At 39.2% G+C, this 13,849-nt stretch overlaps 1 protein-coding gene across 3 annotated transcripts in view; it reads right to left on the bottom strand.

Moving 5' to 3' along the window:
- Positions 1–3,976: 3,976 nt before the first annotated feature.
- KCNQ5 (potassium voltage-gated channel subfamily Q member 5) overlaps positions 3,977–13,849 on the bottom strand; it is a 386,226-nt gene continuing 376,353 nt past the window's right edge. For 2 of the 3 annotated variants that reach the window (XM_072142130.1, XM_072142131.1), the window contains 2 exons: positions 10,351–10,477; positions 3,978–6,561 (listed from right to left, as the gene is read on the bottom strand). In XM_072142130.1, coding sequence (XP_071998231.1) covers positions 5,614–6,561; positions 10,351–10,477 — 1,075 coding nt within the window. In that variant the 3' untranslated portion in view covers positions 3,978–5,613. Of the gene's footprint in view, positions 6,562–10,350; positions 10,478–13,849 lie in introns of all 3 variants that reach the window. The other variant, XM_072142132.1, reaches the window with a different exon arrangement.

The raw sequence follows: 13,849 nt of genomic DNA on the forward strand, positions 1-13,849 counted from the left end.
CAATACCTCCTCCATAACTGCCTATTCCCCTTTGCCACTTCCATCACTGCCCTCTTCCATGCCCCATCTATGACTGATACTTCGCCCTCTCAATCATTGCCTGCTGCTTCTTCATCATCAGTGGCTCATCAGCTTGTACCCCTTTCATCAATGACACCTCTTTTTACTATTCCTACTCTTAAATTACAACCTCCATTCTCCTATACCCTTACAGCGTTGTAGTCTCTTCTTATTCATCACTTCCTCCTCCATCACTGCCTCCTCCTTCTCTCATACACAACCATTACGGCCAGCTCCTGCTACTTTCTTGCCTTCTCTATCACTTCATTATTTACCTTTCCCCTGCTCCCTCTGTTATTCACTTGTCCTGCACCTCCAATAACCTGACCAACACCGCTTTCTCCTCTGCTTCTCATGTCCCCTATATTACTCCTCCTCCGTATAGCCTCTATCACTGCTACCTCCTCTCCCTATTTTTCCTGCATTACTGCATACTTTTCCTCCAGAATCTTACATACCCTCATAGCCTTCCGCTTCTACTATAACATTCCCTCCTCCCCTATATAACATCTATCACTGCCCCATGACTGCTCTATTACTGATTCTTCCATCTACAATACACTCTCAACTACAATCTATTGTTCATGCTCCATCACTGTTTCCTCCTTCTCTCACAGCCCTTTTATCACTACCATTTTCTATCCATATTTTGCTTAACTACCATAACTGACTCCCCCTTATTATACCCCTCCATCACTGTAAACTCAATCCCCTCCCTATATTTCACTTTCTGCTCTGCCACTGTGATGTAACTTTTTAACACTGCATTCTCCTACACCTCCAATTCACCCTACATCATTGTCTGCTACTCTGCTTTTCATGCCTCTTCATCACTATCGGCTCCTCCTCTTCCAAAGACCCCTCCATCATTGCCTCTTGCCCCTACATATCCAATCCACTTCTACCTGCTCCTACTTCCCTTTATATCTCTTCCAATGCTGCCAACTTTCTCTTCTATAGCCATTTTAAAACTGTCTCCTCCCCATTTTCCATCCATCATCTTTTATAATATTGCCATCCCTCTATCATTGCCACCTGCTCTAACTAATTACCCTCCACTTTTGCTATATTTTTCCCCTATATCACCTGTATCACTGTCTACTCCTTCCCCCAACTTACATACCCCTCACCTCTTTCTATGTTCCATCATTACATCCTCCCTTACATACCCTCTCCTATATCACTGACTCCAACTATATCCACCTCTTTCTCCAGAACCCACACATCCCATACCCCCCTATATACCCTACCTACCTTCTCCTATATACCCTTAATTAGAGCTACATTCTTCCCCTAAATCCTCTTCATCACTGCCACTTCTTTCTCCCATGCCTACTCCATAGCTGTGTCATGTGTCCATATACTCGTATTCATATACCCTACATTTTTGCCACCTCCTTCTCTATATTTTCCACCCATCACTACCCCTTCCTGCTCATATATACCCATCACTGCCTTCTTCTCCTTACTCCAATGCACCCACCATTATGGACTGTACCCTTCTCACATGCCCTTATCACTGACTCCACCACCTCCAATGTTGCTGCCTCTCTCCAATGCCCCCTTCATCACTTCCAGCTTTCTCCCCTCACTAACTTTAATTCTACTCCTTCCTTAATCCTAAATCACCCTTCCCATGTCCCTTTCATTACAGCATTATCCTCCTCTATTTCCCCTGCATCACTGCAACCTTCTCCCATAACTCTTCTATCACTTCCTCCATTCCCCACTATATACCCTCCAATACCACAGGCTCTTTTTTCCCACATCCACTCCCTCTCTGCTCCTCACTCACACATCTATCCTGCCTACTATTCCCCCTATATAACCTCTATTACTACCCCATCCTTCAACTGTAACCTTTCCATCACTGCCCCTATTTTCCTTCATCATTTCCTCATCCTACTCACATAACTCTCCATCGCTGCCTTCTTCTTATCTCTCAATGCACTCTCTGTTAATGCCTTCTCCCCCCATACAACTATACATGCTATTACCCTGATATGACTGTCTCCTCCAACTCCATTGCAGTTTTAATTACAGCATGATAAACCAGGGACACTTACTCATAGATCCAGGCACAGCCTACTTCCTTCTAAAATTGACATTTACAATTATGCTAATGACTCAGAAGGGCAGTAAGATCATTTGTAAAAAAAAAATGACCATTTTTTCAAATTTTGTGATATCAAATCAGAGATTGACATAGATAAAACAGAGATTGACATAGGAGTAGCACAATTAAGATAAATCAATATAGTTACAACATCTGGAATAGAAAGTATATTAATTTATAGAATAGTTAAAGAAACAACTGCGACGTTTCTTCATCTGCATTTTAGAAATGGGCTTTTTCTTGGAAGGTCTTATACTCTTCCAATTCCTTCTGCCTCTTCCTGCAGACTGTTGAGCCCTGCCACATTGACTGCTAGCTTACAAAACACTATTATTATATTTTTTTATATATTTTAAAGATAGAAATATTAAATTAATTAGGGCCGCATTATGTGGAGATGGCTGTAAATTCTCTGCATGTCTTCTATTACTAATGATTTATTTCCATACAATAAATATCTGTGAATTATCTCTATTGGTCAGTATGTGATAATAACTATGAATTTCCAATCAAATGAATTTCCAATCAGGGCACTAGCCTAGGGAAGGGCCCTACTGCCCAAGGGGGGGGCGCAATCCCAGACTCTAAAAAGTAGTCAACTACATGTGTGTCTTTAAGATGCAAACACCATTGATTATGATATAGCGGTTTTCATATAGGACTGATACCACTGGTTACGTCCTCTGTGTTACCACAAACACAACTGTAGCCATCAACTGAACAATAACATTGTCATCTATATCACCACCTATATGCAGATAGCAGTATGATCGCACTGGCTGCATTCTGTATGAGAAGCTGCGGGATCATCTGCAAGTGAGTGTTCTTTCTATAATTTTTGGGTTTACTGGTGGAGTGCTAAACTCCTAATTTGTAAATGAAGATTACAGTATTGTTTCTGCTTCATCTCAGGGAAGTAGGAACTCATGTCATGTCCCCAGGACTGTGGTTTCTGTGGCCACGTGTGTAGGCTGAATGGCGGTCCATTCAGCCATTTCTGCCTGTGTTTGCAACAGGGGCAAACTTTTCTACCTATAATTGACACGTGAGCAAACCTCACACAACCATGATACACAGGCTGCAAACAACAGACACGTGTGGTCTGAGAATGCAATGCATTTTGGTGCAGAGAGGTTAAAGGGGTTGGCCACTTTACTTCATGGTTTTTGTAACACATGTGTAAGTGTGGGAGGCATGATATTAGGTGATTTACCAATTAATCAGCCAGACATTCCTAACAATTAAGTGGAGTGATCTCTATCTGTCCATGAACAATCACCCTGACTGCACCTTATGATAGTATCCAGGAATACAAGGTTAAGGTCCTGGCAGGGTGACTGTTCATGGACAGATAAGATCACATGACCTTTCATCTGCAGCCATTTTATGGACAGGAATGTCTGGCTGATGAGGAAAAAGACAGCAGGCTTCACTTTACATCTCAAGAAAGTGGAGCATAACTTTTAATAGATGTATTTTGGTAAATTACCTGCTTACACACATTACAAAAATCATGAGGTAAAGTGCCAACCCCAATAAGGCTTCATCCCCAATCCTATTTAGATGAATGATACAATCACTTATATCGGCTCCATGTGAATTCTCCTTTAAAGTGACCTTGGTGTTTTTAACCCTCAAGGATGTGTACAATTGGTGTAAAGATTTCCATGTTGACTCTTAATAAACTCTTACATTCTGCTCATTTTAAACCATACTACAAACATATCTGGATGGTAAAAAACAACCAAGCGAAAACATATTTGTGTTTATTATGTCTTTCAGGAAAAAAAATATTCCATATATTTTCATATATATGATCCATAGAATTGCGCAATTATGTGCACAAAATTTTATTAAATAAATTAAATTAAAACTAGTAAATTTCAAGCTTTTAAGCATTTCATTTAAGGCAAATACAGTATACCAAGTTATTTGTGAATTAACAATAAAATGAACTAAAGGTACCTGCTTTGTCTATTGATGGAGAAAAATTAACAGAAACAGTTTTTTTTGTTTTTTTTCTTTATAAATAAAAACTTTTTTTATGTTTTGCAATCATCTATTAATCAAAATGCAGACCTATGAGATATGGCAATGTACAATGAAATAAAGGCACGTGAAACATTGATTAAAAGAAACGTAAAAGAAAACTTGTATAGTCGTATACATTGTACAATACTTTTCAATGTACAGAATAGTTATTTGGCTAAACGGATGCAGACATTCAAAATAAGTTATTTCTAATACGAGCTGAGATGTTGATATCCTAGATAATGTCACAAAATTATTATTAGTAAACAAGCTTTAATAAAGAGCAAAATGTTACTAATGAAACGAAACCCAAGGAAATGACAAACAACAAGGAGCTTTTTGTGCTTCAGACATCTTTCAGAGTTGATCATTCAATCTTTGTTCATGTTGGTAAAACTGTCGAACACAATAATTCCTTTGCAAGGACATCATCTCAGGACAGGGAGAGAAGTCTCTATCATCTTCCCCATCATTTTTATATCTAATAACAATGGCTTTATATCAGAACCGAGCCAAATCAACCAAAAACATAAAATGTAAAAAAAAACCAAATTGGCTGTAGTTCTTATCATCTTTCTGAAATGATGTCCTGTGAAGCAGATTTTTTTAGACATGGACACCATATATACAATATACAGTATTTAAGTACGTTCACATAACAAGCCTATCATTAAACATCCAAGAATACTTTTTTAAAAGAAATGTGGAGGCAGAATTTTTTTTTCATAGTAAACAGGTCCTTCACAAAAGAGTTTTTACAGCATTTAGTATAAGTTAAGACTGCAGTGACTTGTTTCATGTATTATAAATCTTTGTAGCAAAAGAATATTCCTATGACAAGAAGAACCTGAATGTGATGTGCCAACTATATGCTTGTCACAACACCATGTCACCAAAAATATACAGAAATCAACATTCTTCTATGTGCATTAACTGACTGACATGAATGAATGTGTATGTATCACCTTGTCACAACTAGCAGCGTTAAAGTCCAATGTTACGGTTTTCCTTGGTAAATTTGCTAGCAGCTGTAACATCCTTTACTTGTAAACACATTATAGTTCTAGTTTGGACATATATTATTTTTCTATCTAGAAAGTGCTTTAAATTGAACAATTTGTGAACTGTACCATAAACATATAGTGCTCCCAAAATATTATTTTGGAATCACTTGGTGTCATTGACTTTATAGGTGAGTGGGAATATAAACCAACCATTCTATACAATGTTTTAGGGTTAAAGATATATGAATATCTTTCTTACGTTTCTAGCCTTCACGTAAAACATGCGTTTTCATGCAGCCAGGAGAGAACTTTCAGATTCTTGAACTGCTAATTGTAAGGGCTTTCACAAGAGTTCATGCAATGATATGAATGACTAAAGGAACTGTAAACCCTATAAAAATGTTATTTGTGTCTGACATGTGGAGGGCTAAGGGTTTCTGTACCATCCCTAGTGTTGCTAATGCTTTGAGATGATCTTGCTATTCCAGTCCTTAAACAGTCAGATAACAATGTAGTTTCTGCTGTAGGCTCAGAGGCAGCTTCATATGTTTCAGTCTCTGTCTCCAGCTCTTCATCTGCAATAAAAAGTTTTGACTCCCTCCACTGCGGGTAAGTTTCCTGGCTACCTCTTGAGACACTTGAGTCACTGCACGATAGGTTTTCATTTAGTTCTTCTGTAGACTGAATCAAATTTTGGACAGAAATTGATTTGCCAAAATCCTTGTTTGTAAAGGGAACTGAAGACAACACCCCACTATTTGGGTCAAGGCTTTTCCGCCTTACAAAATTTCTAGTTAAACTGGGTTGTGCAGGCTGTGCGCCTTCTTTCGAGGCAACAAGGCAGGCGGTGACATCACAAACATCCTCTATAGTGGTCATAGGAATTATATGAATTGGTTCCGGTACGGTGATATGTTTCAGCGGAGATACAGCTGGTATCTGTAATGTTGTTGGTGCTGTTGGCTTTGAGGCCTGGCTTATTTGGTTTGATATACTGTTTGTTACCACAGTTACAGGTCCATCATTTGCATTTGTTGACACCTGTCCGGCTTGGCTATCCGTTGTAGAACTAAATCCAAAATAAGCAGGTGCATTGAATTCATTTGGTGTGAGTACAAATTGTAACCCCCTGGGGATGTTGGCACTAGCTGATCTCGTTATAAATCCACTGTTCTGTGCAGAATTTGACAAATCTTTGCTGTCTATTGGACTTTGATAATCTGAAGTTTGTTCACATTCAAAAAGGGGCATCTGAAATGATGCCAATGTCAGTGCTGAGGCAGATCCCTTCTTTAAGACCTGTTGGTAGATGTCAAGTAGGCTGTCTAATTTTGATTCAATCGACTGAACCTGAAAAAAAAAAAAAAATATCTCAACATATATCAGAACAATACTTATTTTGTATAGATCTTGAACTATAGGACAAAATAAATATTTATTAAATACTATACACTGCAATAAGCCACACACAATTTACTATGTATTTACATGTAGATGATCTCCTGCATATATCACTTTATACCATATATACCATAAAGTACATTATTCTCAGTGGTTGACATTTATCAAGGTTTATACAATTGTTTTCTGGTTTTAAAGCCCTGAAATAATCTCAATATCTTGCAAACCGCCAGTAATTGCGCTCCTTTACCCTTTTACACCATCTCCATGTCAAGTGGCGGATTCTTCTGAAATTGTTTTGAATAACTACATTTTTGGCTTTGTTCATCTACCCAATGGTCCTGGAGACCTGCGAAAATCCTTAAGTACAATACAGTTGTCTATTTTTCTGCTAAATACGTAACACATGATTTAACCACCATTACTTTGAAGAGGTTAAAAATCTGAACTCCAGAATTATTTTATTAAAGACAATCCCCAACAGATTTTTCCTAAAAAAAACTTGAATGCTTATGTAAATTAGCTTGAAGGGCTTTGGGGGGCATTAGGCTACCCTCCCGATGACATCAGCAGGCTCAAAAAGCAGACAGCTGCAGTGGGTGCAGGAAATGAGAATGAAGCGTGTGGGTTAGAAGTGCTGCGAGTGGCATGTAACCGGAGCCTGGAGTAGCTCCATTAATGCCCTCTGTAGTCCTGCAGACTAATTTACGTAGCGATTAACGTCTTCTTTACAAGCTATTTGCCTAATAAAAGATTTTTATCCTCTTCAAAGCACTGGTGGTTCTTTGTAAAGGCTAACTCTGACTGCAGTTTTTAGTTCATGGAAAGTTCATACAAACTGATGGGACCATATATTTCCCTTCTTATTTACTGGATTAGCTGAGCATGCATGTATTCGTGGGTAGGAGAAGGAGTAAGTTGCTGTCTTGAAGTTGTTGTTGTCTGCTTCAAGAGCTTTTAACCCCATAGCGCAATAAGACGTACCCTTACGTCTTACTGCGCATGGGGGAGTATGAAGAGGGCTCACAGGCTGAGCCCTCTTCATACTCACCGGGCATTTGCTTCATAATGAAGCAAACGCCCGTCGCTAACACCCGCGATCGGTGCTTGCACCGATCGCGGGTGTTAACCCTTTGATTGCCGCCGGCAAAGCTGCCGGCGGCATTAAAGAGCCGGCGGCGCGTGGGCGCCGCCATCTTGGCTCCGATCGTCACTCCCCGTGACGTCACCGGGGAGCGGCGATCCGTTGCCATGACAGCCTGGGATCACACAAAGATCCCAGGCTGTCATGATCGAGGCTATCTATTATAATGTGCGATCTGCACATTATAATAGATGGTATGCAAAATCCCCATATACTGCCATACTGTAGTATGGCAGTATATGGTAGGATCAATCAGACAACCTAGGGTTAAAGTACCCTAGGGAGTCTGTAAAATAGTAAAAAAAATAAATTAAAAAAAGTAAAAAAAAAAAATTTATATTAAAAAAACATAAAAATTCAAATCACCCCCCTTTCCCTAGAACTGATATAAATATAAATAAACAGTAAAAATCATAAACACAATAGGTATCGCCGCATCCGAAAATGCCCGATCTATCAAAATATAATAACCGTTTTTCACTGCGTTAAACCCCGTAGCGGAAAATAGCGCCCGAAGTCGCAAATGGCATTTTTTTGCCATTTTGAAAAATAGAAAAAATTCTATAAAAAGTGATCAAAATGTCGAACAGTCCTAAAAATAGAAGCATTGAAAACGTCATCAGAAGTCGCAAAAAATGACACCACCCACAGCTCCATACACCAAAGTATGAAAAAGTTATTAGCTCAAGAACATGGCAAAATGAAGATTTTTTTTTCTGTACAGGAGGTTTTAATTTTTGTAAATGTATGAAAACATTATAAAACCTATACAAATTTGGTATCCCCGTGATTGTATTGACCCAATGAATGAAATAGACATGTCATTTAGGGTGCACAGTGAAAGCTGTAAAAACCAAGCCCACAAGAAATGGCGCAAATGTGTTTTTTCATCATTTTCCCTGCATTTAGAATTTTTTTCCCGCTTCCCAGTACACGGCATGGAATATTTAATACCATTACTATGAAGTGCAATTTGTTACGCAGAAAATAAGCCATCACACAGCTCTGTACATGGAAAAATAAAAAAGTTATAGATTTTTGAAGGTGGGGAGTGAAAAATAAAAACGCAAAAACGAAAAAGGGCCTGGTCCTTAAGGGGTTAATGGCCTTGAAATCTTCCCAGATCTGATACCACAGAAGAGTTAGAAAACCACTTCATATGGTTGTTTGGTAACCTCTGTTTACATTGGGTTTCGATTAGAGATTCACTTTGCTGAAATTTGATCAGATTTTTCAATAGATTCAGTTCGGGTCCGAATCCATTTGATCTGAAACAATGTTGCTCCAATTGTCCTGGAAATTGGTATTTAATCCCCCCTAGTACTCTAAAACACTGAGCTCCTTTTTTATTATTCAGGGCCTAGACCTGGATTTTTCATGATTCAGAAAATCTGCTTTTAGACACACATATAAAAGTAACCATACCTTTTCAGATTAAAGGGGCATTCCGGGAATATGAACGTCTGATACAAAACCCCATAATGCTATAAATAAATCAATGCAATAGAACTCGGTGTCATTAATCACAAATAAGACACTGCTTTGTGCTTTTATCATGCACAAAATTTTATTATCTCCAAGATGGCCACCATTTACAACTACAAGTTCCATGATCCCTCTTTTCTCAGTAACAGTTCCTCCTTCTCAGCCATTGTTCCCAGTGATGTAAAAAACTGTCCTCTGTTACCATAGTAATGATGTGTGTAACTGCCATCACTACACATTGCCCCACTGAGATGGGTCTTACCACAACAACGGCCATACTGGATGCACTACAACCAACCGACTACAGCCAAACTTAGTGATGATCACATGACCTGCCTAGGCAGGTGCAGGACATCTGATATGAACTTTATTAACCATTTAGGTTTTCTTCAATGTGAAATCAAAATGGAGAGGCGAGCACAGAGGGGAGATGTATGGAGCTGGGCAGTGAAGGGGTTAATTGTATGTGTTCTCCTGATCTCCTTTCTCTGGGAGTTCAGCCGAGGAAATCATGTTTTTTACTGTGATTGGTCAATCTGTACCAACTGACCAATCACAGCAATCACTTGAATGGGGGGAATTCTATTTCTCCCCTGACATATTGCTAGGAGTATTGGCTCTCAGAAACAACTGGATGTTTGATCCTATCAACTTGCATTTTGTCAGGGTGACAGAAGCCATGACATTCCACAGCATCATTGTGCCATTATGCACTGTTGCCCATGACGTTGGGGGATGTCTTAGTGCGTTAATGAGTTAATGGAGATGTAAAATTGTTTTATGAAGTCACAGAGGCAGATAGTTTAACACTGAAGTCAAGTTATCCCCGCCTCAGAATGCCCCTTAACTGCAACTGGCAGTCTTAAGTCCAGAGACGTTACTGCTTTCCAGAATTCTGGTAAATTCTGTCAATCATAGCAGAGGACCTCATCTCACTTCAGAATTGATTATTTGGATGATACCACCACCCTAGGCCATAAAAGAAAAATGAACTGGAAGGCGTTTATCTACTTGACAACACACCAGTAGTGATTTATTGAGTCAATTTCTGCTGACAGGTTCCCTTTCATAATAATAAAAAGGATATAGAGTATTAGTTACTAGTTTACCTGCTTCTCCACTTTAACTACTCGGCCCAACATACTGAGGTCATCTCCGGACTCAATTTCATGTACAGTTTTTTCCCGACTCTTTTTATCTGTTGTTATTTGACCTTTTCCAAGGATCTGATCAACCCTGTACATAAAAAAAGAAACCATAATGTAATTCATCCAGAAACAATACAGCACATGATTAGAAGACAACAAAGTTTAAAGAATTCAAATTACAACCATGCGTTTTGTTTAAAGTTATACAATTTAAATTTAACATGTAACTATAAGAATGCAGTCCAATCTGTGATTAAGTGTTTTGCTGTTTTTATACATGGAAATAGTCATGGCATTAGACCTACTGCCTTTGACAGCTATCTCTGGAGGTACAGTCATCTAGTCTTGGAGGTAGTCCTATCAGTGATTGACAGCTATCTCTGCATGTACAGTCATCTAGTCATGGAGGTAGTCCTATCAGCGACTGACATTATCTCTGTATGTACAGTCATCTAGTCATGGAGGTAATCCTATCAGTGATTGACAGCTATCTCTGTGTGTACAGTCATCTAGTCATGGAGGCAGTCCTATCAGTGATTGACATCTATCTCTGTATGTACAGTCATCTAGTCATGGAGGCAGTCCTATCAGTGATTGACATCTATCTCTGTATGTACAGTCATCTAGTCATGGAGGCAGTCCTATCAGTGATTGACAACTATCTCTGTATGTACAGTCATCTAGTCATGGAGGCAGTCCTATCAGTGATTGACAGCTACCTCTGTATGTACAGTCATCTAGTCATGGAGGCAGTCCTATTAGTGATTGATAGCTATCTCTGTATGTACAGTCATCTAGTCATGGAGGCAGTCCTATCAGTGACTGACAGCTATCTCTGTATGTACAGTCATTTAGTCATGGAGGCAGTCATATCAGTGACTGACATCTATCTCTGTATGTACAGTCATTTAGTCATGGAGGCAGTGCTATCAGTGACTGACATCTATCTCTGTATGTACAGTCATCTAGTCATGGAGGCAGTCCTATCAGTGACTGACAGCTATCTCTGTATTTACAGTCATTTAGTCATGGAGGCAGTCCTATCAGTGACTGACAGCTATCTCTGTGTGTACAGTCATCTAGTCATGGAGGCAGTCCTATCAGTGATTGACAGCTACCTCTGTATTTACAGTCATTTAGTCATGGAGGCAGTACTATCAGTGACTGACAGCTATCTCTGTGTGTACAGTCATCTAGTCATGGAGGCAGTCCTATCAGTGATTGACAGCTACCTCTGTATGTACAGTCATCTAGTCATGGAGGCAGTCCTATCAGTGATTGACAGCTATCTCTGTATGTACAGTAATCTAGTCATGGAGGCAGTCATATCAGTGACTGACAGCTATCTCTGTGTGTACAGTCATCTAGTCATGGAGGCAGTCATATCAGTAACTGACAGCTATCTCTGTGTGTACAGTCATCTAGTCATGGAGGCAGTCATATCAGTGATTGACAGCTACCTCTGTAGGTACAGTCATCTAGTCATGGAGGCAGTCATATCAGTGACTGACAGCTACCTCTGTATGTACAGTCATCTAGTCATGGAGGCAGTACTATCAGTGATTGACATCTATCTCTGTATGTACAGTCATCTACTCATATTGGCAGTACTATCAGTGATTGACAGCTATCACCGTATGTACAGTCATCTAGGAAGTATGCAAAACATTTTCCAAGCTGTTAAATGGAAAACATTGCCACCTTTTGCTACCTTGGAAGGCAGCCCCCTTAACACCAAGTATGACCTACAAGAAGTTTAAAAACATGATGTGGGATTAAACCAAACCAGTATATCTATTCCAGAAGGAACAGATTCCTAACTTTATACAGCACTGTTTCGACCTGGTTGGGTTTCCGTAGTACAGCATAGGGAACTGGATTGGTTGTGTGAGAGGCTATTGACTAGAGTCAGAAGGTAAGAGTTTTCCTTATGGAGAGTTTGCCAATTAAGGCTGTCTTATAGGCGTGTGCAGACTTAAAGGGGTATTCTTGTCTGGGCATTAATATTCAGTTTGATTCATCTGATGTCAGTACATGTCTGGCCACCACTGCTAGAGTGTGGGGGAGTGTGGGGTGGTGTCCAAGGAAGCCATCTGGTTTCTAAGGGACAACATGGCTACATTTATGAGAAATTATCTTAACACATGAACATTTTTTTAATAACATCCAATTGAAGAAATGTTTACATATGGCGGATGATTTTAATTAAATGTGAATGCCCAGATGGGAATACCCCTTTAAAGCCACTATGGAATTCTGGGAAGTATGCAAATACATTTTCCAAGGTGTTAAATGGAAAACAATGCCTCCTTTTGATACCTTGAAAGGCAGCCCCCTTAACATTAATTATGTGTTAACACATAATCCCACATCATGTTTTTAGATTTCTTGTAGTTCATACTATGTGCAGCCATCTAGTTATAATGGGAGCAGTCTTACCTTGACTAGATGGCTGTACATACAGAGATAGCTGTCAGTGAATGGCATTACACGTGTCTGCTCACCATACCATGCACTTCTATGGCGGCCATATGCCAGCTGCCGTTCGTACGGCTAGCATACAGCTGCCATATATAGTGTGTAGAAAGGGCCTTAACTCGTCTGGGACTTAAGACGTCAGCAGACGCAGGTCCCGAGTCTGCAGTGACATCCTTAGACATCTCTGCTGTTTTCTACTGCTCCCACCCTGTCGTGGGAGCAGGACCTGGTCTCCGGGTGTCAGACACACCCGGAAACCCTAGGGAGAAGGGAGATGCGAGAAAAAAGGTGAAAATATTTATGAAAATACAATGACATTTCCCCATATAATAAATAAAAATCCCCCTCTACACTACAAAAAACACTGCCATAGTCGCTCTGTTTGCCCGGGAGTATATACATATCAAAACGACCGAAAAAAAATAAGGAATTCATTAATTATGTTAATTTTGAGTTTATTTGAAATTTTTTTTAAAAAAGTACTATCAATTGCAGAAAAAACTTTTTCCCACTTTTAACCCCAAATAAGAATGAAAACAAAAATGTTTAAACTTTTATTACCTTTTGAACTAACTCTATGTGTCTCAAAAAAAACACCATAAAAAAGTTAAGGTAGCATGCAAGAAAAACAAGTTATGGCCCTTAAACGTGTGCTTACGAAAATTCACTAAAAATGCCTGGTCACTAGAGCCTTTTCAGGCCTCATCATTAAGGGGTTAAAATGCTTTATTGTTTACTTCCAGTAGATACTAATCTGTCCATGCTAATGTAATGTCACACAGCTGCATGGCTTGTTAGTAATCAGAGTTATAACAATCTGTGCACCCGTGTGACATCACATGACTATGGACAGATTTTTATTCTTTGGAAGGAAGCCTCCTATAAAATGCAGGAAGATCTAGAAAACCACAAAGAATTGGTACAGAAAGTATGTTAAGAAATTGTATAACTTATCATCATACAAAGAATAATATTTATTTGC

This window comes from Engystomops pustulosus, chromosome 3, assembly GCF_040894005.1.
Source record: "Engystomops pustulosus chromosome 3, aEngPut4.maternal, whole genome shotgun sequence".
In the NCBI taxonomy this organism is placed as follows: Eukaryota; Metazoa; Chordata; class Amphibia; order Anura; family Leptodactylidae; genus Engystomops; species Engystomops pustulosus.